General features: G+C 38.6%; 1 protein-coding gene across 1 annotated transcript; it reads right to left on the minus strand.

The window, feature by feature from the left end:
• Nucleotides 1-14,543: 14,543 nt before the first annotated feature.
• On the minus strand, nt 14,544-24,724 carry LOC147845127 (uncharacterized). Its single transcript, XM_087250510.1, has 3 exons — nt 24,695-24,724; nt 23,984-24,133; nt 14,544-15,392 (listed from the first exon to the last, which is right to left on the minus strand). Exons 2-3 carry the CDS (start codon nt 24,066-24,068, stop codon nt 14,596-14,598), a joined length of 882 nt encoding a protein of 293 aa, XP_087106636.1. The 5' UTR covers nt 24,069-24,133; nt 24,695-24,724; the 3' UTR covers nt 14,544-14,595.
• Between the last annotated feature and the right edge of the window lie 2,725 nt (nt 24,725-27,449).

Here is a 27,449-nt window from a genome sequence, read left to right on the forward strand (position 1 = left end):
GCTTTGCCACAAGTGACAACAGCAGCAGCTTTGCCACACTTGACACCAGCAGCAGTGCAGGAAGCAGCAGCAGCAGCAGCTTTGCCACACGTAACACCAGCAGCAGTGCAGGAAGCAGCAGCAGCTTTGCCACACGTAACACCAGCATCAGTGCAGGGAGCAGCAGCAGCTTTGCCACACGTGACAACAGTAGCAGTGCAGGAAGCAGTGTTTCTGGCAGAGAGCATGAGCGTCAAGAGACCAGTGATTTGACATTTGTACTGTAGTGGAAGGTTAGCATATTTTGAGAAGTCTTCTAAATTCTTTTTATTATGTGTCTTCATATGCAATTGTGTGAGACTTTGTGAATATACAATTAAGTTTTTTAATTGTATATATATATTTTTCCTGTAGAACATAGACCCCCAGTTTTACAGACAAGGCTTAACCGGTATAATAAAAAGTAAAGATAGATACAGGCTGCTATTGAAAACTGAAATGAGCTCCTTAGGTCTTTTATCAGTCATCAATAGTAGTTTTTAATTTATCTAGCATGTATAGTGTAATTAATGTACCAGCAATGCTAGTGCTTATGATTGTAATTCTTTTTTGGATGGATGAACAGCAGGCAGCAAACAGGTTCAGAAGAAAGCTTGTTGTGCGGAGCTGAGGACCGGACCCCTCTCAAGGTTACTATTGATCTTACCAGCACTGTGGAAGACCGAGATAGAGAGTTTCTATCATTCTACAAGTCACACAGAACTGACTGGGCATGTCTACTGTCAATTAATCTTAAAGGTATAGTGGTTAAAAGTTTAAAAAAATATATATATTTTTTATTTTATTAAACATAGTATTATTATCTACACTGCATGCATAATTATTAGGCAGTTGTGTTTTCTTCTCCACCTGTGTTTAATGCTCATGCCTAGTTTCAAATAATTTAATTGGTTTACACACACACACACACATATTATTTATATATATATATATATATATATATATATATATATATATATATATATACACACACACATATCAATATATATATATATATATATATATATATATATATATATATATATATATATATATATATATATATATATATTATACATATCAATATATATATATATATATATATATATATATATATATATATATATATATATATATTGAAGGATTCGGATTTCTGCTTTCCAATCCGTCTCATCATGGACCAACGTTTATCCTTTTCATCATCCTGTTTCTCAGTATTTAACTGTGAATTGATTTTAACTAATGAATAAGTTAAAACTGCTTACTGTAAGAATGTTCTGTGTCCTTGTTTCTCTTTTTGCCTGTCTACTTTAACTTTGTTTTCAGGAGACACACAAACCAGGTCATAGGTCATGGAGATCTCTCTCTCTCTCCCCATACAGAGGAGAAGAAGACACCTGTTCTAGTTGTCCTGATATTGTCTATTATATTATAGCTGTTTGATTGATCTGTTTTTGAGTATAATTAATTTTAATGTAATTCCTTTTTGTGTGGAGACAGACTGTGTGTAGTAAAGATATTGCAGCAGACTGTTGATGGAAACAGTCTTGAACCAGCCTGATAACACAGCTGAACGTACAAGAAACATCCTTGAGTCTTTAACACAGATGGTCGTTTGTGTCTATTGTTTTCCTGGTTTAGCTTTTTACAGATCGGAGATCAGCTCCTAATAACTTAAGGCGACCTCACCTCTAGGCATCAGGTCGCCATCCATATCTGGAGACAGATACAATGCTTTCTTTGACGCACGCATTAAGGCCATCCATATCTGGAAGTAGATACTATGTTTCTTTGACGCATGTATTTAGAATTGTCTATTTCTGTTGTAACCAATGAGAACTGTTTACCTGGATCCCACCCTTTCTGGACTTGTGTAAAAAGTATAATTGTTCGATTGTTGAAACTGTAAGCAGAGCGGCCTAGGAACTCATTACGAGTGTTGAAGCTGGCTTCTGCGAATGAAACTGCAAACTATCTTCAGTAAACTTAATTAATTTTTTTAAAATCTCTGACTCCGGCTCTTCTTCATCAACCAGACTGGTCATTCTTTGGGTTAAACTGTAAACTATCCCTACAGTTTTGGTGGAGGACGCGTGGCACTTGTTTACTGGTAACACCATTGATCAATCAACAAAATGATGGTAGGAAGATTTAAAATTATAAGACTAGGGATTGTCTGTGAAGTGGTGGGTAGTAACGGAACGTTGTTGGTTCTCATTCAGACGTGAATGAATGTTGTTGGTTCTCATTTAGACGTAAATGAAAGTGTGGATTTCTCATTCAGCCGTGAATGAAAGTGTGGATTTCTCATTCAGACATGAATGAAAGGCACCGGTGGATTCACAGAAATTTGTGGTAGATTTGTGTGGAATCCCTTAGCGAGCTGGTGCATTTTTGTGGTACACCTATAAGTGATAAGTGTAACAGTAGTTGAGAGGTGTACCTCCTCTTTCACCCAGAGTTAAAATACTCAGTTTATGGGTGTGTTTTTACACATTCTCGGGGATAAAACTTGGACTGGTTTTTATTCAGTAGTGGACTAAATTAACCCGAGATTGTAATTAGTTCCACCACTGCTATCTAACTACATCACAGACAAAAAGGCATGCCATAAGAATAGTGTAGGTCAGATTATTAGGGAAAGATATAATTGAATAAAAATAACATATAACATTGTAATAGAGATCCATTAGATAGTAGTGGCCACAAAAGTCAGACAAGATACCTAGAAATATCAGGGTGAGGTTGATTGATCAATGATGCACCAGAAGCAATCCCGAGAAAATTATGACCCTAACTGGATTGGACCGGTCTGGACAGTTTGCACATCTTGGGATGGTTTGCAGATTTATCAAGCAGAAGCCAAGCGCTGTTGGTAAGAGTGCCCTCTCAATTTCTTCTTGCTTTTGGTGTTGAACTCAGATATAAAAAGGTATAAATAGATGAGAGCAGAATGCAGTAAATGGCTCAGCTAAGCTCTCAGGTTTAAAATGATTTTAGAACTGATTGTAAGAAAAAAAAAGTATTCCTTTGGCATTTAATTGTCATTGAAAAGCTAAAATCTAAATATTGAGGGGCTAGTAGCAAAAACTAAGCACAAAAACTGACAGTAACATTATGGGAATAAAGAATAGCTTATGTTTTGTCTTAGAAGATATGATTCTGTATGACTGCACTGCTATCTTGGTTTAGCCCTCAACATGACTGGTTTTGGCTGTAAAAGTAACAGACACATGTCTGAATAAAAATGTGCCATGTAAGTCTGTGCAAACAAGCAGCTTCATGGTTGGATTTATATATTTTTAATAATATATATGTAACATAAATGGGGGTTTCAAATAATACTTTGATGGATGCAGTTAACCCCTGAAAGATCTAAAACTATTGTTCACTGTAACAGCATTACTTTGAAAATGCATGTCAACTCTGTTTTATATGTTTTAGGATGGGCTTGAGTAAAAAGATATTACAATGAAATTATGTTATTTAGGTTAATGTTATGTTTAATGTATGTTCAAATTTAGTAAACATGCATTTTCGTTCTAGATTGCTCAAAACTCTCTTTCTCTCTCATTAGATGTCAGCTAAGAGCTGCTATCTGCCTGTTCCATAACAATTGATAAGCACAGTGCTCAGTTGGAAATCCCAATGTAAAGGAAATGCTAGAATGAATACAGAAATTCTACATTTCAATTTGTATGCACTAATAGAGGTATTAGTAATTAAAAATCAAAGTTAACAAATAAGAGATTGCAAAATGCTTTTGTTTGTTTTCCCAGTGATGGGTTGCGGCTGGAAGGGCACCAGCTGCATAAAAACGTGCTGGATAGGTTGGCAGTTCATTCCGCTGTGGCGACCCCAGATTAATAAAGGGACTAAGTGAACAGAGAAATGAATGAATGAAAATGCTTTTGTTAAAGCATCTTGAAAAACACTAATATACCCCCTGAGCTATAGAGATAATTAATTTGAACAGTTGTTATTACTGTTTAGAAATTTCTTGTCTTGTCTTCAGCGGTTTATTACTGTTTGTAACTTTTGTCTTATCTTTAGTCTCCACCATCACATACAGGGCCTGATGGCTATACTGAGGTAGCAGACCCTGACACTGAATGGATCAGGGTGATATCTAAACTCCCTGAATAATCTCAGCTTGATATTCAGTTGATTTAAGTGTTTGATTAACCTGTCTCAATGTTTGAATTCTAGTAGGTAGTCTCAATGGCTTTCATGGTTCTTGACTGCACTTTCCCAAGTAGAAAATTCTGAATCAAGGAGGAAGCCTGCACAGGAGCTTGCAGTGTGAGTGGCAGTTGACCGGTGGGCACGAAGGGGGGTTCCCTAAGACGGGTAAGATTTTCCCTTGGCCAAAGCTGAAAACAACCTAAGGCATGGGACCCCTCGTAAACCCCGGGGCATCTACCCGAAAAGGGGGATGTTTAATGTGAAAGATGGTGCTGGACTGGGGTGATGCTCTATCGGCCTAAAGCATCCTTAGAGGGGAACTGTTTGAAGTTACAGTAGTCTGCCTCAGTGGCCCCGTCCAGACTTGATCACGAGAATCCTGCCTTTATTGAGGACATGTCTGTCCTTGTGGCAAGCTTCACGGACTATGCCAGGGTATGATACCCTGAAGGAGATGATTGGTAAAAAGATAATGGCATTGGGCTTTCAAGAACCATTGGAGACAGTATAATTTCTTAAAATTTTACCAGTATCAATGTGCTTGGCTGCTTTAACAGCACTGGATATACAAGGTTTGATTTTTAAGAATGCTGAATTCCTGAATGTGAAGCTGAGATGATTTTTAACTGATGTGTCTGATTTTTCATAGTATTTTACTGATGCAGGTCCTTATGCATGGCGAAGGACAATTTTAAGATGGTGTTGGCTAAAGATGAAGACTGGCTGTGAGATGGTTTGGATAACACAGAAGAATGGAATTAAGAAGTTAAGGTAAAAGAATTACAAGAAATTCTCTTAGTCTTTAAACAGTTCCAACTGAGTTTTAAGAGATCAAACTTTTGACATTTGGAACGTTAGTGAATGATTAAAGATTCTGAATTGTAATAATTTTAATGTTTTAGTTTAAGACTATTGAAAATTTATGTGCATGAAACAGAGAGACGGAGACTGTTTGAGTGAAGCCATGAGTTGAGTTTTGTTTCTATTATCGACATGCTTAGCAACGATATTAAGAAAACAAAACACACCAGCTGATTGTCTTAGAAAAGACATTGATTATGAACGCAAACTTTGAAACTTGATAAAAGATCATGTAAATCTAGTTGAAACTGGACAAAGAATTTTAAGAATAAATTTGTGTGAGTTCAACACCTAAAGCAAACTTTGTTATGAGCTGTCACAATATTCATATCTATGGTACAATAATGCTTATTGTACTGGGAGAATGATTTGTCCCTGTTATATAAATATTAACACTAACCTCTGGAATGAGTGTTATATCATTACTGATTGTATAAGCGAAATATCAAACATTAGAGAAGTCAATAATGCTGAATCTGATGAAAAGATGATGCAGACCATGAGATGAGCTTTAAACGGATGGGTTATCCGGCTCTGTTTGCAATGGTTAATAATGACTTCTTTTCCTGGTTCAGATTACTCTCTGGAATAATAATAATAATAATAATTTTATTAGCTTATAGCTGTGAAATTGAAGACTGCCATCCATATCAGGTTACAAACCCATGTCTAAATTGACTAAGAAGTTAAAAGGTTAATTACAGTTATTTCTTTGCTATCTGAATGTTAATGTTAAATATTTTAGACTTGATGGCATTTAAACAGTGACATTGGCTAAGTCACTAACCACAATAGTCCAGAAAGCATCCTCACTCTAGCATAGGAAAAATAAGCAGAGAATTGAGTCGAAGTCATTTGTGTTAAAGGCAAATGCTACAGTAAATCAATCTGTCTATGTGTGTGTGTCCTCAATGGTAGAGGAACATAATTGTTTGGATGTTGTGTAGAACAGAGAGATAAAGTTGAATGAAAGTGTTTGAATCTGATGGTTGACTTCAGTAAGAAGTATTTATACTGCTGCAGTGAAAATTAACATTTTAGTAAACAGAAATGCAGCGTCAACTTTAACAGCATTTTTAAGCAGTCAAGTCAACTCAAGTCAGTATTATTATTGTGAATACTAACAAGTTTTACAGAAACTTAGACTGTCTTTAAATGAAAATTTAGTAGTCCATATCCAAGCAAGAGTCTTGATTATATGTGGTAAAAGAGTTGTTAACTCAGTCTGTTCTTGTTCAATTGGTAATGCTTTCAAACAGGTTTCACTGTCAAATGACATGTATGAAAGAATTTTAAATAATCAAAAGTTTGAGCAAATAGCTAACATGTGAGCATTTCTAATTGACCAGACAGTAAGAATCGAATGAATTTTATACAAAATCATACTGTTTGCTTCTGATTATGTTGAATGGTTTAGTCAGAGTAAAGTAAATGGTACAAATGACAAGTTGAGAAGATAATTATAAGGTTTAGTCTTATTTCTGTTAAAAGATGCTTGAGTTTGACAGGCTTATGTTTGATCTTTGTTGAACTAGACGAAAATTGTGTTAAACCCCTAAAATATGGGAACAAAAGAAATGGATTCATAATCCCTCTTATTGCATGTTAATAAATTGGATTAATAGCTTGTAAAAACCATTACATCTTTCTTGGTCTCTAGGTAACAGGTTATTTCTATATCTAGTCTCTTTGAGGTGACTGAGGGTCTGGCTCAATGTCAGGAGTGCAATAACAGTGTTTATTCATTTAGCCCGGCTTCCAGAGAGTGGATTTGATATTAGTTTGTTAACTGTGAAGGTGATTTTGGCTCATTTATGGCCAGGACAAGGGTGCTTGTACACTTCCTATCAATGATACAGAGGAATGTGTAGCATCACTACAATCACATCATTATTTGAATGAAAATATATTTTAAGTGGACTTGACTGACATGGAGTTCAGCAAGGTGATGATTAAACATGGTAATGGTGCTGAATTGGACTATTGTGGTATGGGCATGTTTAATGCGTGTTAATGTAAAAATCTTTCATTATTCTAATTTGAATTTACAGAACACGCTGATGAAGGTTTTAAAACTGGTGAAGATAAAGATGTTTTTGCAGGTCATAAATTTGAATCCTGTGTGGCTTAGGTCGAGTGGATGACCTTTTGTGTCTGATCAGAGGAACTCTGAGCACTAGAATTAGCCTGTATGTTTGGATTTAGAGTTGGAGCAAGTTGTAGATGCATCAGAGGAAGTATCGATGGAAATTATGAGTTGTTTACTTCTGGAGGCCTTTTAGGGCTTGCGCATTTGTGTTCACATTCTGGACTTTGGTCCGCTGTTGTTTTTGTATGTTTTCACTTCAGATTGCAGGACCCTTAATCCCATCGATGATGAGAAACGTGAACTCCTTTTGTGGGTGGAAAGTGAAAGAGCCCTTAGCTTGGGGACTGGAATTTTTAGGTTCCAGCTTGTCCAAGAAGGGGCGAAGAAAACTCTGCGAACTTATTAAGAGAGCATGAGTCATTACTTTCACTCTCCTTAGTGACCTCACTGGTTGTGTCACACTGTTCAAAGATGACGTGGAGACCCAAATGCAAGCGACAATATTTATTAAACAAGGAGGGACACAGAACAAAGAGAAGCTGGCTGGCTGGAAGTCGGGTGTTCACAAGAAGAAGATGATGGGGTAAATAGTTCTCCGTCTGCAGGGCGAACAATGTTCATCGGGGAGATCTCAATCTCCGTCAACAGAGCGAATCAACAGTTCATCGGGGAGAACTTCAATCTCCGTCAACAGAGCGAATCTAAAGTTCATCGGAGAAAACTTCAACCAGCGAACAACCAGCGAACTCAACGAGGAGAGCCTGACAAAGACACAGAGACAAGTGAGGATAACGAACTGACAAGGTGAGACAGGAACGCTGAACATTTATAGCCACAGTAATGCGCTACACCTGGAGCGCAATAATCAGCTGAGCGGTGCTAGGCGACCGATGACCATGATCATGTGACCGCCCAGCTGATGACATGAACACAACAACACTGACAGCCACGCGACTCTCACACAAACACAGAGACAAGCGCACACACCCCGCAAACCCAAATAAACAATTCACACCACGCAGACACATCATAGAAGAGCAGATAGATCCACAACCGTGACATTACCCTCTCCCCTAGGGACGCCTCCTGGCGTCCCCAGACGAGCCTACCTGGCGATTGTAATCATCGATAAGAGAGTGATCCAGTATGTCCCCAGCCGGAACCCAACTTCTCTCCTCAGGACCGTAACCTTCCCAGTCCACCAAGTACTGAAATCCTCGTCCCCTCCGTCTAGAGTCCAGAATGCGCTTAACCGAATAAGCAGTCTCCCCATCTACGAGACGCGGCGGGGGGGGAACTGGTGCATGCGGATTAATTGCCGTATGAAAAACGGGCTTTACTTTAGATACATGAAACACGGGATGAATTCTCCTGTACGCTGGAGGTAATTTGAGGCGGACTGCCACAGGATTAATGATTTTAGTGACAGTAAAAGGGCCAATAAATTTAGGAGCCAACTTATTACAAACGGTGCGGAGAGGAATGTTTTTAGATGAAAGCCACACTTTTTGACCGACAACGTAAACGGGAGGCTTAGACCGGTGGCGATCGGCTTTAGCCTTAGTGCGCTCCCCCACCTGGAGGAGGGTCTGTCTGGCCCTGTTCCAGGTGCGGCGGCACCTCTGGACAAAAGCGTGAACGGAGGGGACCGCGACTTCGGATTCCAGACTGGGAAAAACTGGTGGCTGGTAACCTAGACTACACTGAAACGGAGAGAGGCCCGTAGCCGACACTGGTAACGAATTATGTGCGTACTCCACCCACGAAAGCTGCTGACTCCAAGAGGATGGATTCTGCGAGACCAAACATCGCAATGTGCGCTCAAGATCCTGATTGGCTCTCTCGGTCTGACCGTTACTCTGGGGATGGAAACCAGAAGAAAGACTAACAGTAGCCCCCAATAAACGACAGAATTCTCTCCAGAATTTAGAGACAAACTGAGGCCCCCTGTCAGAAACCACGTCTGTCGGGAGGCCATGAATGCGAAAGACGTGATCAATGACAGTAACCGCTGTCTCTCTGGCTGAAGGTAATTTGGGCAGAGGGACAAAATGAGCAGCCTTCGAGAACCTGTCCACCACGGTTAAAACCACCGTGTTGCCGTTAGAGGATGGAAGACCCGTAACAAAATCTAGCGAGATGTGTGACCAGGGTCTCGAAGGCACTGACAGCGGTTGAAGGAGTCCAGCAGGTGGGCGATTGGAAGACTTAGAAGCGGCACAGACAGAGCAAGCCAAAACAAAATCGCGCACATCACGAGCCATTACTGGCCACCAGAATCTTTGTTTAATAACGAATAATGTGCGACTCACCCCCGGATGACAGGCTACTTTGGAGGAATGATCCCACCGGATAACGTCGGACCGTAGATCCTCTGGCACAAATAATCGACTCGGCGGGCATCCGATCGGGGGCGTTACCCCATCCAGGGCTGTGCGAACCCGTGATTCGATCTCCCAAGAAATATTCGCCACAAAAACCCTCTGCGGAAGCACCGGATCTGGAGATGACGTACGATCCGAGCGATCAAAAAGACGAGATAACGCATCAGGTTTGATGTTCTTAGAACCTGGTCTGTACGATATTGAAAAATTAAATCGTCCGAAAAATAATGCCCACCGAGCCTGCCTAGAGTTTAGTCTTTTGGCAGATTTGATGTACTCAAGATTTTTATGATCGGTCCAAACGATAAAAGGCACCCCAGAACCTTCTAACCAATGTCGCCACTCCTCCAACGCAAGCTTGACGGCCAGCAACTCTCGATTACCAATGTCGTAATTTCTTTCAGCAGCAGATAAACGATGTGAGAAATACGCGCAGGGATGAATCTTGCCGTCCAAGGCAGAGCGCTGGGACAGGATGGCTCCGACCCCGACCTCGGACGCATCAACTTCCACCACAAACTGCCGAGAAGGATCAGGGGCTATGAGAATCGGGGCTGAAACAAAGCAACCCTTCAGTTTGGAAAATGCAGCTTCGGCTGCGTTAGACCACCTGAACGGTGTTTTGGAGGAGGTCAAATTAGTCAGAGGTGCGGCGAGCTGGCTGAAATTGCGAATAAACCGCCAGTAAAAATTGGCAAAGCCCAGGAACCTCTGCAGGGCCTTACGGGAATCTGGAGTTGGCCAATTTACCACAGCCTGAATCTTCTCTGGATCCATGCGCATCCCCTCGACCGACACGATATGCCCCAAAAACTGAACCGACTGTGCATGAAAAACGCATTTCTCCGCCTTGACATAAAGCCCATTCTCTAACAGCCTCTGCAACACTCGCCTGACGTGCTGAACGTGTTCCTGGAGAGAGTGAGAAAAAATCAGAATGTCATCCAGGTAGACATAGATAAACTGATCTATCATATCTCTCAACACATCATTGACGAGTGCCTGGAAGACCGCCGGAGCGTTAGAAAGGCCGAAGGGCAGAACGCAGTACTCAAAATGCCCTCTAGGGGTGTTAAACGCGGTCTTCCACTCATCCCCGGGTCTTATGCGAACCAAATGATAAGCATTGCGGAGATCTAATTTTGTGAAAAAGTTCGCCCCCTGCAGGCGCTCGAAGGCTGAAGACATCAACGGCAAAGGATACGTATTCTTAACCGTGATACTGTTCAGCCCTCGATAGTCAATGCATGGACGAAGAGAACCATCCTTCTTTTTCACAAAAAAAAATCCCGCCCCCGCCGGTGAAGAAGACGGGCGGATGATCTTGGCTGCTAGAGAATCAGAAATATATTTCTCCATAGCCTCCCTCTCTGGAACAGACAGCGAATACAACTTGCCTTTAGGCGGAGACGTACCTGGCAATAAGTCTATAGCACAGTCATAGGGACGGTGAGGAGGTAGAGAAGCAGCCCGAGACTTACTGAACACTCTCTTCAGGTCATGGTACTCACGGGGCACGTTTGATAGATCCACCTGCTCCTCCTGAAACACAGAACAAGGAACATTAGAACAAGCAGACAATAAACAAGATTCATGACAGCTCTCACTCCAAGAAAAGACTGCATTATGCCCCCAATTAATGTGAGGTTTATGTAACACTAACCATGGATGTCCCAGAATGACAGAAGTATCAATGGTGTCTGTGAGAAAAAATGTAATGAGTTCTGTGTGATTCCCCGAAGTAATGAGTTTTATGGGAGCAGTAATGTGTGTGATGGTAGGAAGGGACAGTCCACTAAGAGCATGCACCGCTATAGGTGAAGAAAGAGGAGAAACAGGGATGTTCAGACTGTTAGCTAATTTAGCATCAATAAAGTTCCCCTCGGCTCCGGAATCGATGAGGGCGTGGCATGTGTGAGAAATGGAATTAAAACACAGTTTGATGGATAAGGAAGTCATATTAGGAGAGTTTCTTCTAGGCATAATTTCACCCACCAATAAACTCTTACCCATAGATGGCTTATTAATCTTGGCTGGACATAAAGCCACAAAATGACCCCCAACTCCACAGTACATACACAACCCCCCAGCACGTCGACGACGTCTCTCCTCCGAAGACAGACGAAATCTTCCCATCTGCATGGGTTCGGGCTCCGGCTCAGTGGGCGTTACCTCTTGAACACAGGGCTGCGAAGCCAGACGCTGAAGGCGGGACTCCTTGTAATGTCCCCGACGTTGAAGACGATTGTCCACTCTTACCGCCAGATTGATGAGCCCCTCAAGCGTTTTAGGCAACTCCAACGCGTAGATCTCATCTTTAATGTGCTCCGCTAGACCGTGAAAAAACATGTCCCATTGCGCCTCGCTGTTCCAGCCACACTCTGCCGCCAGCGTGCGAAACTCGATGGAGTAGTCCGCGACGCTCTGATCTCCCTGACGGAGCTCTGCCAGCTTTCTGGACGCCTCTCTGCCTGAAGCTGCTTGATCGAAAACCACCTTGAGTTCGTCCGAAAATGCTTTGAAAGTGTTACAACAAGGGCTCTTGTTCTCCCATACCGTAGTTCCCCATAAAGCCGCCTTACCTGTGAGCAGATTAATCAAAAATGCCACCTTGCTCTGCTCGCTGGGAAAAGAAGAAGGCTGGAGAGCGATGTACAGTGAGCATTTAGCTAGGAAGGCTCGGCATAGATGGGGTTCGCCCGCGTAACTCTGCGGCGGAGGTAATCGTGGTTCACTGGAGCGGCTTTGACTGACAACTGGACTGGCTGGTGGATCAACGGGAGGAGGCGGCAGAGCGGATCCGGCGGCGAGACCCGAGCTAAGACGTTGAACTTGGGTGGTGAGCTCGGAGACTTGATTCACCAGAGCTTGAATGGCTTGGCCGGTGACTTGCATTTGCTGATCCTGATGATCTAAGCGAGCGGCGCTGCGGGACAAAATCTCTTGGATCTCCGAAGTGCTTGCTGGGTCCATATTGGTCAGTTCGTTCTGTCACACTGTTCAAAGATGACGTGGAGACCCAAATGCAAGCGACAATATTTATTAAACAAGGAGGGACACAGAACAAAGAGAAGCTGGCTGGCTGGAAGTCGGGTGTTCACAAGAAGAAGATGATGGGGTAAATAGTTCTCCGTCTGCAGGGCGAACAATGTTCATCGGGGAGATCTCAATCTCCGTCAACAGAGCGAATCAACAGTTCATCGGGGAGAACTTCAATCTCCGTCAACAGAGCGAATCTAAAGTTCATCGGAGAAAACTTCAACCAGCGAACAACCAGCGAACTCAACGAGGAGAGCCTGACAAAGACACAGAGACAAGTGAGGATAACGAACTGACAAGGTGAGACAGGAACGCTGAACATTTATAGCCACAGTAATGCGCTACACCTGGAGCGCAATAATCAGCTGAGCGGTGCTAGGCGACCGATGACCATGATCATGTGACCGCCCAGCTGATGACATGAACACAACAACACTGACAGCCACGCGACTCTCACACAAACACAGAGACAAGCGCACACACCCCGCAAACCCAAATAAACAATTCACACCACGCAGACACATCATAGAAGAGCAGATAGATCCACAACCGTGACAGGTTGACCGGAAGCGGAGTTTGGACTCCATTCTGGTCAAAAGGGGCGACTGAAGGATTCGGATTTCTGCTTTCGAATCCGTCTTATCATGGACCACCGTTTATCCTTTTCATCATCCTGTTTTTCAGTATTTAACTGTGAATTGATTTTAATTAATGAATAAGTTAACACATTGCTTAATATAAGAATGTTCAGTGCATTTGCCTGTCTCTTTATACCTATTTTCAGGAGCCAGCAAACTAGGTCAGAGGTCATGGAGACCTTGAGTGGAACTGAGGACTGGAAACAACTGTTTCTATTGTTATTTCTAGGAGTTTATACTGTCTAAAATGTTTAAAGTGATTTTGCTATATTTTTACAGTTAAATCTTTTAAAGTGATTCTACTTTTTATTTAAGATAGACTTTGTGTAGTAAGAATATAACTGCCTGAATGTAGATTATACCAGTTTTTAACCAGTTTTGATAAAGACGGCTGACGGTACACTCAGCCTTGGATAAGAAACAGATTATATTTTGTGTGTGTGTGTTCCATTTGATTGTTGATCCGTTTCACAGGTCTGGAGTCAGCTCTAATCAGTCTAAAGGATGTCTGACGTTTATGTTTAGATATTGTTCAGAATTGTATGCACGAACCCCACGTGGACATGTTCCTAGTCTATCTGTGTTTTAACCAATCAGGTTAGAACACCTATATGTATGACGCAGTTAATGACGTTATGTGAGAATATAATTGTTATTGATTGGTGATTGTAAGCAGAGCGGCCTAGGAACTCATTGCGAGTGTTGAAGCTGGCTTCTGCGAATGAAACTGCAAACTATCTTCAGTAAATTTGATTTATTTTTTTTAAATCTCTGACTCTGGCTCTTCTTCATCTACCAGACTGGTCATTCTTTGGGTTAAACTGTAAACTATCCCTACAGATACATCTCAAGCCACTTTTTTTTGTCAAGAAGCTGGCCTGTTGCCTTCATTTGATGGCCAAACTCCTGTGCAGGCAAACTTATTTCAGACGTGAAATCCAGTCAGCATCTGAATAGAGGTAAAGTTGGTTTTATATTCACACATTCATTCATTTAGTAGTCTCTGTATTGTTTACCATTGAATATTCAATCCGAATTAGCATGCAAATATAACTTGAAAACAACATTAACACTTTAATTGACTATGAACAATGTTGTACTTTGATATTCATTTGTTGCTAATATGATTTCCCTATTTAGAGTTAGCAAATAATACTTTATGAAATTATAATATTAAGGGGAAAGTCTGAATGTGCGAATATAAAACCAACTTTACCTCGGTAGCGTCTGACATGGCTTTATGGTATTTTCCAGACATTTTTTTCTCCTACAAATTAAACGATTTTAGATTAAAGTATCCAAATTTGAAATACAACACATGCCCATGAGTTCCTTCAACGTGTTTATTAAGGGATGATGATTTGCTGAAACTCTTCCCACACTAAGTGCATATAAATGGTTTCTCTCCAGTGTGGATCCTCATGTGTTTTTTAAGGTTTGTAGAGCAGATAAAACTCTTCTCACACTGACTGCATGTAAATGGTCTCTCTCCAGTGTGGATCCTCATGTGTTGATTAAGAGATGATGATTGAATGAAACTCTTCCCGCACTGAGTGCATGTGAATGGTTTCTCTCCAGTGTGGATCTTCATGTGTTGATTAAGGTTTGATGATTGGCTGAAACTCTTCTCGCACTGAGTGCATGTGTATGGTTTCTCTCCAGTGTGGATCCTCATGTGTTGATTAAGGTGTGATGAGCAGTTAAAACTCTTCCCGCACTGAGTGCATGTGAATGGATTCTGTCCAGTGTGGCTCATCATGTGTAGATTAAGGTGTGATGATTGGCTGAAACTCTTCCCACACTGAGTGCATGTGAATGGTTTCTTTCCAGTGTGGATCATCACGTGATAATTAAGGTGAGATGATTGGCTGAAACTCTTCCCACACTGAATGCATGTGAATGGTTTCTCTCCAGTGTGGATCCTCATGTGGTGATTAAGGTTTGATGATTGGTTGAAACTCTTCCCACACTGAGTGCATGTGAATGGTTTCTCTCCAGTGTGTATCATCATGTGAATCTTAAGTTTGCCTTTGCTTGCCGAATTCTTTCCACACTGAGTGCAGGTGAAACGATTCTTGTCTCTCCTTTTTAAAATACCATCAGTCTGTAAATGATTTTTTTCCTCAATTTTGACATGATGTTCCTCCTCTTTACTCCCCTCATTCTCTTTAATTAGGTCTGAAATAAATAAATAAAACATTAGTTTTCATTAAGTCTTAAAAACTCTCATCAAAAGCTGAAAAGTGAAAAGACACTGGAAACATTGGCTACACACACTGTAATTTTGATGCACATTAAATGTAAAAAAAATCAGATTATATTGTGTTTGGTCCATTAACATGTACACATTTAAGCAGATTCAATTCAATTCATCTTTATTTATCTAGTGCTTTTACAATGTAAATTGTGTCAAAGCTGCTTAACATAGAAGTTATAGTAAATTTAAACAGTGTCAGTCCAGTTTTCAGAGTTTCTCATAAAAGTCATTTTGGTCATATTGATAAGACACAGATTTTTACAATTTGTAAAGCGGACAGGAAATACTTGTTCATTGTGTGCCTGACTGGTAAACGTATCAGAAAAAAAAGTTCTGGGGTATCAGCTGAATACTTGCCTCACAGTAGGGCTGTGCGATAACACGATATTTGATCGTGGACGATCAGAATTACTGCACGATCCACTTTTTCGGAAGAATCGTTGTATCGCCATATAAAGTGCACAACACGTCATATCCTTTGCAGTTCGATAGACAGAGTCAGTGACAATGGAGGGAAACACGGAGGAGTTGGTTCCTAAAAAAAATTAAACTTCTGTAATATGGAAATTGTTCGGATTTTTGTTAACAGACACAACGCAAACAACAGTTATTTGCAAATGTTGCAATGATAAGATTCGCACGACGGATAGCAACACAACGAACCTTTTTAACCACCTCAAGAGAAAGCACCCGAAAGAATATGCAGAGAGTCAAATTTTAAAAGGACCCCACGCGAGTACATCACCAGGTACATCCAATCAGCCAGAAACGACAAGGCTTAAACAAACAACTCTAACGAAAGAAACATATCACAAAGGAACTTCGTATGAGAGAACGAGCAAGCGCTGAAAAGACGTAACTGATGCCGTGACATTTTACCTGACCAAAGACATGATTCCTATAAAGACTGTGGAAAATGAGGGCTTTAAAAGATTGAAAAGTCGTAGATCCACGTTACGAAATACCCAGCCGCAAATATTTTTCCTCCACTGCCATTCCACAGCTTTATTCAGAGTGTCGCAGCAAGATTCAAATAAAATTCAAAACGTAAAGTTTTTCGCTACAACGGCTGATTTATGGTCTAGCCGTACGTCAGAGCCGTATTTAAGTCTGACGATTCACTTTATTCATGAGTGGAAGTTGTGCAGTGCGTGTCTAGAAACAACATATTTTTCACAAGACCACACAGGCGAGGTCATAGCGCAAGGTCTTAGGGACGCGCTTGAATGTTGGGGACTGAAAGAAGCAAACATGACCTGTATGACGACAGATAGTGGGGCCAACATGGTGAAGGCATTGGAGCTCAACAGCTGGACTCGTCTGCAGTGTTTTGGGCACAGACTCCACCTAGCCATCGGTTAGTGCAACTAAAAATAATATTGGTCTCCGATATTCAAGTGATTATATTCAGCTATTATAATAAATCATTGCAAATTACATTAGGAACTTTGAACATAGTAAAATCATGAGATTAGTTTGCTGTAATTGCACTGGTCAGGGGCGCCCCCAAGGGGTGGCCAGGGGTTGCTGTGTGTAAACTCTGGTCACCCCAATATGATTTTGCTTTTGATATTATTAATTTAAATTTAGTTATGTAAATTTACAGTATTACAATAAATAAATCAATAAAATGCAGCCAACAAAATGACTTAATTCATTAATCTTCATTCATTTTAGACATGGCATATACTGCTTTACAATAAAAGTATGTAAAAGATAACTGGCCTAAAAAGTGTTTTAAAACTAAATATTGATTTTTATTAGGTTTGCACATATACTTGCTGAATTATAATTGCTGAATTACTGAAGTAATTAATTGCTTGTTAAAATCACATTATAACATTAACACAAAAATATAACATTACACTGAATTCATTTTTTCGTGTGTGCCACCCCAAGATTTGATGTAGCCTCTTTTGGCCACCCCTATGAAATTTTTCTGAGGGCGCCACTGGCACTGGTATGAGTAAATGTTTTGTAAATGAAATGTTTATATACATTTAAACATTTTATATACATTTTTACATTGTGTTGTGCATTAGGTTTAATCTAATTGATACATTGTTTTTTTTGTTTTTTTTTAGAAAAAAGTGCCAAAGACCCTCGTGTTGAACGTGCAACATCTGTTTGCAAGAAAGTTGTCAGCACATTCTCCTTCAGCTGGAAGAAAAAGAGGGAACCAAGTAATGCTCAAGCTGAGCTAAAGCTACCTCAACAGAAGCTCATCACTGAGTCCCCAACACGATGGGGTTCAAGGCTCAGCATGATTGAGCGAGTGCTTGACCAGGAAAAGGCGATTTTTCAGGTTGAAGGCAGACAAGAAGGCAAGGCATTTGGTCCCATCATGGCAAGATGTTGACGTGATGGAGTCTGTGAAAAAGGCACTGAGTCCACTGAGAGACTTTACAGATGCGCTCTCAGGTGAGGACTATTTGAGTGTATCTTATGTCAAGCCAGTGCTTCACATGTTGAAAGTCAACATTTTGAGCCTGAATGATGAAGACACTGAACTAACAAAAACAATGAAGACAACCATTCTGAATTACCTCACTGACAAATATCAGGACCCCACCACTGATGACCTGCTGGATATGGCTTCGCTTTTCAATCCCAGATTCAAAACACAATTCATTGCCAAAGACAAGGTAGAGGGAATACAAACCAGAGCTGTGGCTGAGCTGGAGTCTTTGATGACCATACACATACAGCATCCAAAATCAGATCAGCAGTCTACATCTAATACCTCAGCCTCCACATCACAAATCCTTGATGAGGATCAGACACCACCCAAGAAAGCAAAGAAAAAAATTTCCAGCTTTTTAAAAGCCTTAGGTGTTGCAAGTGCATCTGCAACCACATCAGTTTCCTCATCTCTGAAAGAGGCAATAGAAGGAGAATTGAAGGGATACTTGTCCACGCCAAATGCAGAAAGTGAGGTGGATCCGCTGGAATGGTGGAAAGTCCATGAGGCAAACTTTCCAAGAATTAGCCAGCTTGCTAGAAAGTATATCTGCATTCCAGCCACAAGTGCTCCCTCAGAAAGGGCTTTCAGTACTGGTGGCAATATCGTCACCTGCCAAAGGGCATCTCTTAAGCCTGAGAAAGTGAATCAGCTGGTCTTCCTTTCTAAGAATTTGTGATAGTGATTTGTCATACTTTGTTATCTTTAGAAATGTATATGTTCCAAAGCTGCTAAGTTTACAAGACTCAGGAATGAGGTCAGGAAATATTTTTGTATCTTTATTTAATTTTTTTGGTTCTGAAACATGTTGCACAAAAATCTATGGTACTTAACAGAGTACAAAAGGTAGTTTACTGTTTGTATGTTTATTTTTCTTTTCTAAGCCAATGTTTATTTTGGGAGTTATGCTAAAGTCTGTGCACTTGCATTGACAGTTATATTTTTATTTAAACTTTATTTAACTTTGTAAAAAAAACAAGCTAAGATATATAATAAACTAATAATAAACTAAGATTTGTTAGATTTGTTAAACAAATGTTAATTTTGATGGTACAGTAATTGTAATGGAAGTCTTGTTGAATGTTCTTTCTTTGCAGAATAGCACTTGCATTAAATCTTCACTTGATTAAAATATTCTTATACATACATGCTAAGAGTATATTTTTATGTGGTGACATTAGTTTGGTTGTATTGTACCTTTGTAATTTGCTAAATATTCTTAAAAAAACCAACTTAAAAAAAAAAAAAAAATCGGGATAAAAATGGTGAATCGTGATTTCCCCAGAAAGAATCGGGATATGATGTTTTTTACATATCACCCACCCCTACCTCACAGGCATGAGACATACCTGTACAGCATCTGCATGAAGGCTGGAATGTGCACCTTTCCCCTTGTGTGCTGTTGGGTCATTTTCATTCATTCTGAGGTGATTTTGAGGCTTAATTCGGCCAAATGTTCTCGGTGTTCTAGCAAATGGACTGATATTTGGGGACATCTTATTTTGACATATTCTGGAAAAATGCTCCATCGGCCTCTAATATAAAAAAAATTTGAGTGCAAATAAAATACAGTAGATAATAAAATAATAAAAATATTAACAACAACAACACTGAAATTCCTCAAATAAGCATATAAATGAGAGTAATAAGTTCATTAAGACAATGAATTCGCCATTACTGGGAAAATGCTTAAAAAAAACATTTAAAAACTCAATACACTCTGGACAAATTTACTCCCTTTTCGTTATATTCATGGCTGATTTTTCTCCATTGACCTCTATTATAAGAAAATTTTTTAATTGCAAAGCCATGACAGCATATAATCATGCATTTATGATTGTTGGTGTTTTCTTTGACGAAGGTCAACATTGTTTAATTGGTCTCCACCCATGAGAAGGCAAAAAGGAAATGGGTAAGAGAATAAAGGTGGAGGAGGAGGAGAGTTGAAGAAGGCAGCATTATGTGGTGTGTAGAAGAAAGAGAAGTTGACTGTACTGTTGCTGTGTGGGGAAACGAGTAGAGAATTCGGGTCGAGATGAGCAGTGTAAACTTAACGGCTGTGAGAAACAAAGAGCGGAAGTATGTATTGAAGCAACAGAGCAAAGATTGGTGTCTTGTTACTCGTGACGTCTGTGAATGAGTGCGTCATCAAAGACTTCAGTGCAGTGTTTCCTGAACAAAATCAACTTACCGATGTATCTTTCTCGCTGGAATGGAGTCAGCTGCCAACTCACCGGCTGGGTTCACCAACACCCTCAACCTTCACATCCACATTCGCCATTCCCCACTCATTTCCCTTGACCCCTCCGCTCCGTGGGTAAGAAGCAAAAGTTTTTGTTTTCTTTGCCCAAGTTCTCATTTTGTTTCTCTTGTTTTGTTTTCTCCCCGTACTATTGTTATCATTATTTTCCCGGTTTTCAAATCTGACAAATCTGCTGGCCTGAAATCATTTGCATTTTTTTCTTTCAACTGAGTTATAAGTGCTGAGGGTTCTGCGTTTCATTGTTATATTGTTTGTTTTGTTGTTGATACTGCTGTTTGTGCATGAAAAGTACAAAGTGTTTTTATTATCATTTTTGAATAATACAAACTTTATTTAGACAATTACAGCAATTATCTGAGTTTTTTTCTGGTTCTCATTGTTTGTTATTTTATTCATTTATTTATTTTTTATTATTTGTAACTGGTGGTGAGAGCTAGCCGTGATATATTTTGTTTGAAATGTATTTTAACAGATATTCTGTCTGGTGCCCAAGATTAACTACTTAAAAACAAGTGACAAACATATTTGTTTAATATTTGTTTATTGTATTTTTTGGGGGGGATCACTATTCCCACATCACCATTACATTTCCCTGTTGGGAAGAGATTTGTGATTTTTAAAATTGATTATCAGTTTCAGTGCTAAAAAGTTTCTGCCTTTTATATGGAGTATAGTGTGTGTGTGTGTGTGTGTGTGTGTGTGTGTGTGTGTGTGTGTGTGTGTGTGTGTGTGTGTGAGTGTGTGTGTGAATGTGTGAGAAAGAGACAGAAGCTGGATTTATTGACCTTATTCTAAAATGCGGAAGTGCGTCTGTTTTCGCGATTGTTTTAGAACTTCCGATTCAGTCGCCTATTGGAGAAATGACTAGAAATAATAAACGACAGAAAATGGTCAAACTACTTGCTCTACAAGCAAATGTTTGCATGACTATACAGACCAAGTAGAATATTATATATTAAGAAAATATCAGTTTTCAACATCAAAAAGCGAAAATAGCAGTTTTTAATATCTAAAAATGAATGTAACTGAATGAGACCGGAAGTCTCGTGCCAAAAAGATTCAAATGGCTGCGCTCGCTTGTTGGCAAAGTATAAGGTGAATACTCTAGCCTGGCACCGCATCACGCACCACCGCTGACTGCACGCTCCTCCCCGCGAAATGGACGAGGCTGTACTCGCCACGTTCGCCGTTGTGATATTCTTTAAAATGACAGGGGGCAGTCAAAAGAAACCCACTGTAAAGTCAGACGGATAAACAGAGAAGTAGAAAGTTTCCGTAACTACGTCATTTCGTTAATATCGTTCAATGTTTTAAACTAAATAGATTTTTTGTTTTTATAAATTATTTTAATGATTATAAGGATTTTTATGACCATTCAAGATTTTTTTTAATCAAACTTTGGTGCATCACTTGCTTTTTTTCATATCTCGGACAGTTCTACCCATTATAATTTCTTAAAATATTAATGACAGCAGAACATGGGCTGCCCTACAAATACATATTTTTATTATGGCAAGAATAAAAGCAACAACAACAATAACAAAAAAGTACACTTACTAAAAAATACATGCGTCTTTAGATTTTGCCCGCTCCACAATTCACAGATTACTGTCTGGCTAGTTTCTCTCCTCTGCTTATGCTAAAAAGGCAATAATGGTCCAACGTTTCTGACCATTAAAGGGTCACGAAACACCAAAACACATTTTTTGAGCTGTTGACAGTCGTATATGTGTCCAACGCTGCTAAAAACACTATTAGGACACCTATATTTCACTAAAAAGTGTAAATTGGTTGTTTTTGCGTTATTTCAAGCAAATTCGTACTTCCTGTTTGAAACGAGTTTTTGAAGCTGCGTCATGGTCATGACATAATAGCGTTGTATTCCAGCGTGCAGACTGGGCGTCTGTGCCTGAGTGAGCCTTATTACGTCTTACAGTGTGATGCATTAATGCATGAGTAAGGCTTGGGTCAAACCAATCAGCGCGCTCTATTGTGCAACTTCATTAATATTCATTATTGTCACCGTGTTTACACCACAAAGACGCCACGTTGTGTTGGCAAAACAAGCGTCAAGTGTTGCTTTTATAGTTTGCTGCTGTTAAGTTTCGTTTTCATTTTCTCTCTGTGAGAGCTCAGACTCACATGTGGATTAACAGTGTACGCGACGCTCGACAACAATAACTTACGTGTCTAAGGAGGATTATTGTTTACCTGAGAGCTGTTCTCATCTGCAAACGCTGAAATCTGGATTTGCTTGTAGTATTCTCTTCATAAAGACGCGGCTCTAGTTGCTGGTGATTGTTCTGTCTCTACAGATTTGGTAAGTGAGCGACCAGTGCTCTTTGTTTATTCAGTTTGTTCGTATCGAATTAAGTTAACTATTGCACTGAGTGCAGAAATGTTAGCACCGCATTTTGTGACCGGAATAACACACGCGGCTTTCTGACACTACCTGCCGTATGCATCTAAATTTCCGGGAAATGCAGAGTTTTTTTTTTCTCTCATTCGCCGTGCGGTATCAAACACTGCATGAAAAATACACACTTGCAGCAGTTCCTCGAATCAAATATCTCGTTTGTCGCGAGGGGCATGAATGAATTCCCTGAATGAAAGAGCCAAACTGCAGTTAAAGTCCAACATTTAATAATTTGGCAAATAATTTGACTACAGATGTCCATGTAGGTTAAACACCATCACTTTCTCCTGTCTGTGTGGGTGTGTATTTTGACTCTGAAACTCGTGCACAAATAGACACTCCCACACCATCCCACTTTAGTTCCTCCGACACTCCCCCCTAAACAGAGCTGGACACGCCCACTTTTCTGACTTTTTCCAAAGTAGAGGTGTGAAAACACTCTGCTGAAACGAGGGGGTTTCATGGCCCTTTAACACCAATAAAGCCTGGAAAAACAAGCATCAGTATATTGTAAACTGATAGGTTCAAATATTCCCTGTGTGTTTTGTTTTTGTGAAGTTTCAGTGCATTTTATTGACGCATTTCTTAAAACAGTTTGCATAGAGAGAAAAGAGAGGATTCTAGACATCTAATTGTTGTTGTTTTGAGATTGTATGTAGAGCAGTCTACAAACTTGTTGTGAGTGTTGAAGCTGGCTTCTGCTGATGAAACTGCAAACTATCTACAGTAAACTTTCTTTTAATTGAATCTCTGAATCCAGCTCTTCTTCATCTGATAGACGGGTCATTTTTGGGTTAAAACTGTTGGTCCCCCTACAAAGTGTATTAATGCATGAACACTATAAACTGCTGTTTTACTCCACCGAACTCCATATAAAAGACAGAAACTTATTTGAACAGGCCCATCTAAAGGATGAATGCAGCCAACTGATGATCAACAGTAAAAATGACACATTTGACCTCTTCCCAACAAGGAAAACAGCAACAATCTAGAATGCATGATTATTTGGTGTCATGGCTTTGCGGTTAAAAAATGTGGTTGTAATGGAAGTCAATGGGTCAAAAACAGCCAAGAACATAATGAAAGGGTATATAGATTGCGAGACTAATCGTATTATCATCACGATAACTATATTTTTGGCCCATGATCATGAAAATGGGAGACTAATAATACATAAAAGAATGACAAAAGACATGAGAACAAGTAACAGATTAAACTCATTCCTGTCTTTCAATGAGTGCTTATGTACATTTAGGAGAACTAGGCAGCACACTCAGGGCTGCAAGATGGATTTAATTTAGTATTCTTCTTATTAAAATATATCTGAATGAGGATTAAATGACTGAGTTGGTCTATGAGAATGAAAAATAACCTGTTTGTTCCTGTGGATCTTCCTGTTTGACTGTAATTGCTTCTTCAATCTTCACATCTTCACTCTCCTCTTTAATAAACGCCATCTTTATAACAGTGTGGAGATCAGTCGCTTCAGCAGGAGTTTTTCTCTGTGTTTGGACACTTTGTCCTGCTTAAAATGAACAAAACAATAAAAATGTTCCATTCAAAATAAATAAAACAATGAACAAAAACAAAATAACTTCTCTTCAACAGTCTCTTTGTATAAAAGAAACTAACAAAAAGAAATAAGGCAAGTCAGAGCAAGAAACAAAAGCCACAAATGACCTGATTAAAACTAGTACTCCATTTCTTATAGTGATGTATACTTAGAATGGAATGACATTATACTATTTAATAAAGTAAACCTTCATTAAAACACTTATTACATGCTGTTACATCCCTGTAACTTTATTTGAGTATGTTCTTAATTGTTGTTTGTTTTATTTACTTTATTGTCTGCTTACAGCAATGTGTAGCATTTTTTTGCCCAAGACAAATTTCCTCTCGGGGACAAAAAGTTTATCCTATCTTTATTCAAACAATAGACCTCATTACTGTGAGTTAAATAGTACTGCGTTGTATAAAAGGTTAAAATAATATTGTCAACAGCAGGTACATAATTTAGCACTGAATAAAAAACAAACTTTAATCAATCGCTTTATATAAGTGTAAACGCTTTAAAACAAACCTTTCTCCAGTTGAATCACAGCGCGGGAGCTGCGCAGGCTTATGACGTCACATGTCACGCCAAAATAAAAGTCTTTTTTTTTCTTCTTTTTTTTTGCCACTTACTCTTAGTCATGAGTCATGACTTATATAGTTTTTCTCTGCGTTTGGACATTTTATCATGTTTAAAATGAACAAAGCAATAAAAATGTCCTGTTTAAAATAAATAAAACTATGAATAGAAACAAAATAACTTCCCTTCAACAGTTACTTTATATGAGAGTAATTAACAAAAATAAATCCGGTAAGTCCGAGCAAGAAACAACAGCCACAAATGAGCTGATTAAAACTAGTACTGCATTTTTTATATATAGTGATGTATACTTAGAATGAAGTGAAATTATGCTATTTAATCAATTAAACCTTCATTAAGACACTTAATACAAACACGTTGTTCAATAGTTCTCTTTACTTTGAGTAAAATAGTATTACGTTGTATAAAGGGTTAAAATAAAATTGTCAACAGCAGAACTTCATTTAGTATTGGATGAAAAACCTGAAACTTTAATCAATCGCTTTATAGCTGTGTAAAAGCTTTAAAACAAACCTTTCTCCAGTTGATTCACTTTTTTTTTGTCATAAGAAAAAATATCTAAAATCACATACAAATACAAATAATACTATTAGACAGAAAGGGGAAAAAATTAATATAATTAAAGTATTAATATTAATAATAATAATAAAATTACTAAATTAAACAAACAAAATTAAACAAATGAATGAAATTACAATAACACTTAAACAAATCACCATAAGGAAAGCAACTAAAATCGAGAATCTTCTTTAAATACATCTGCATAATATTTCAGGAATCTTAGATTTTTTTTATTGTTAATAAGATAAAGTGATTTTAGGAGGGAGTTAAATTCTATTCTAAAATGAGCAAATGAGTAATTATTTGCACATTTCTGTTTGTGAATGAAAAATTTGCCATATAAGATTAAAAAAAATGTATGATGTGTTCCAGGGATTTAGCTTTTGGGTTATTATATTTTTTAGATTAAAGCAATTCACAGCATTGGCAAAAGCAGATATATGAGAATTTAGGAGTGACCAAAATTGCTTGGATAATGGACAATCAAAAAACATATGTACAAGTGTCTCCTCTGCTTGTTTGCAGAAAGAACAGGGGCTGTCGATTTTAATAAATTTGGAAATACTAGAATTTTACAGAGTAGTTATTCTGTACAATTTTAAAGTGTATTTCTTTTGCCTTGTTGGAAATGCAATTTTACCCTGGTAAAAGCCAGGTTCTAGTCTATATCCTCAACCAAAGACCTCCAGTAACACTTTCCTCTAAAATAAATTTTCCTTTTAAATTGAAGAATTTGACACACAAAGCTATTGTTTCATTTCTTATCTAACAGACTAACACCTTCTAAAAGCAAAGGAGAATGACTATTCACTGAGCTCCTTGAGTTAAATCTACAGTGAGTTTGACTAGGTGAACTAAACCACGTGATACTGCCTTAACAACTTTATTAAATTTGTTAGGAGGAGTTGGAAAACAGTGGTAGGTTATAAATTGTTCATATGAAAGAATGTTTCCTGCATCATCAAACAAGCAAAGAGTGCAATTAATAATATTTTGAAACCAACTTTGGAAAAATAACTATTTGTTTCTGATTGTAATATCCCAGTTATTCCATAAGAAAAATCGGTGGGGAGAAAAATTGTGAACGTAACCAAGCTTCCAAGCAAGCAGACATTGCTTAGAGGGAAGATAATTACATTAAGGAAGAAATAAAAGACTACCAATTTTGTCAAAAAGTAGTTGGGAATAAAAAAACAAATATGTGTTGGACTGGTTAAGCATCTCTTCCAAATAATCTTCCAAATAATTGTAAAAATGTATATGATTTCAGAAAAATCTTAGAAATTTACACCCCCCTCTGCTTTACTACTAGAAAGAACTTCCTTTTTCAACTTATGAGGTTTGTTCTTCCAGATAAATTTTAAGAAAACAGTATTCATTTCTTTGGCCATTTTGTTTTCAACAAATTAAGATAACGTTGGATATACAAAATGAGAAAGACCCTCTGCCTTGGACAAAAAAACTCTTCCATATAATGACAGGTCCCGTTGTAGCCAGGAATTAAGAATATTTTTTAGTTTTGGTGATCCTAGACAAAAAAATAAAAAATAAGGGCTGTCTCACTAAAAGTTTTTCAATAACATAAATAAATAAATATTTAATTGTGGATCTAACAGGGATATCTTCTGTATATTCATAATTAAAATTATGAACAGGCATTATCTCACATTTAGAGATATTCAGCTTTAGACCAGAAACAATTGAGAAGTCAGAAATTGAAAATTAAATTTGATATGTTGGAGTCATCTTTTAGAAATAAAGTGGTGTCATCTTCCAATTGTGAAATCTTAATCTTCCTCCCAAAAACAGAAATTTCTTTCAAATCTTGATTTTGCACAATGCTTAACGATAGAAACTCTGTAACTAATAAAAATAAAAAGAAAGAGATTGGGCAGCTTTGCCTAATACCACACAAAATATCAAATCCATTAGAAGTATTAAAATTAATAATCACTGAACTATTGATTCCTAACAAAAGTTCCCAAATCCAAATAACCTCAATGCTTTAAACAGAAACTGGTGCTCAATCATATTAAAAGCTTTATAAAAATCAAGAAAAAGAATAAGACCATTTGAATGAATAGAATAAGCAAAATCTAGCAAATCCAAAACTAATCTTATG

This window comes from Danio rerio, chromosome 4, assembly GCF_052040795.2.
Source record: "Danio rerio strain M-AB ecotype USA chromosome 4, GRCz13ab, whole genome shotgun sequence".
NCBI classification, from domain to species: Eukaryota; Metazoa; Chordata; class Actinopteri; order Cypriniformes; family Danionidae; genus Danio; species Danio rerio.

Excerpts from the sequence above, each read along its gene's own strand:
- LOC147845127 (XM_087250510.1), bottom strand. The coding sequence starts at position 24,068 with ATGGCGTTTATTAAAGAGGAGAGTGAAGATGTGAAGATTGAAGAAGCA. Across the intron at positions 15,393-23,983 it reads AGATCCACAGGAACAAACAG|ACCTAATTAAAGAGAATGAG; the intron begins GTTATTTTTCAT and ends TATTTATTTCAG.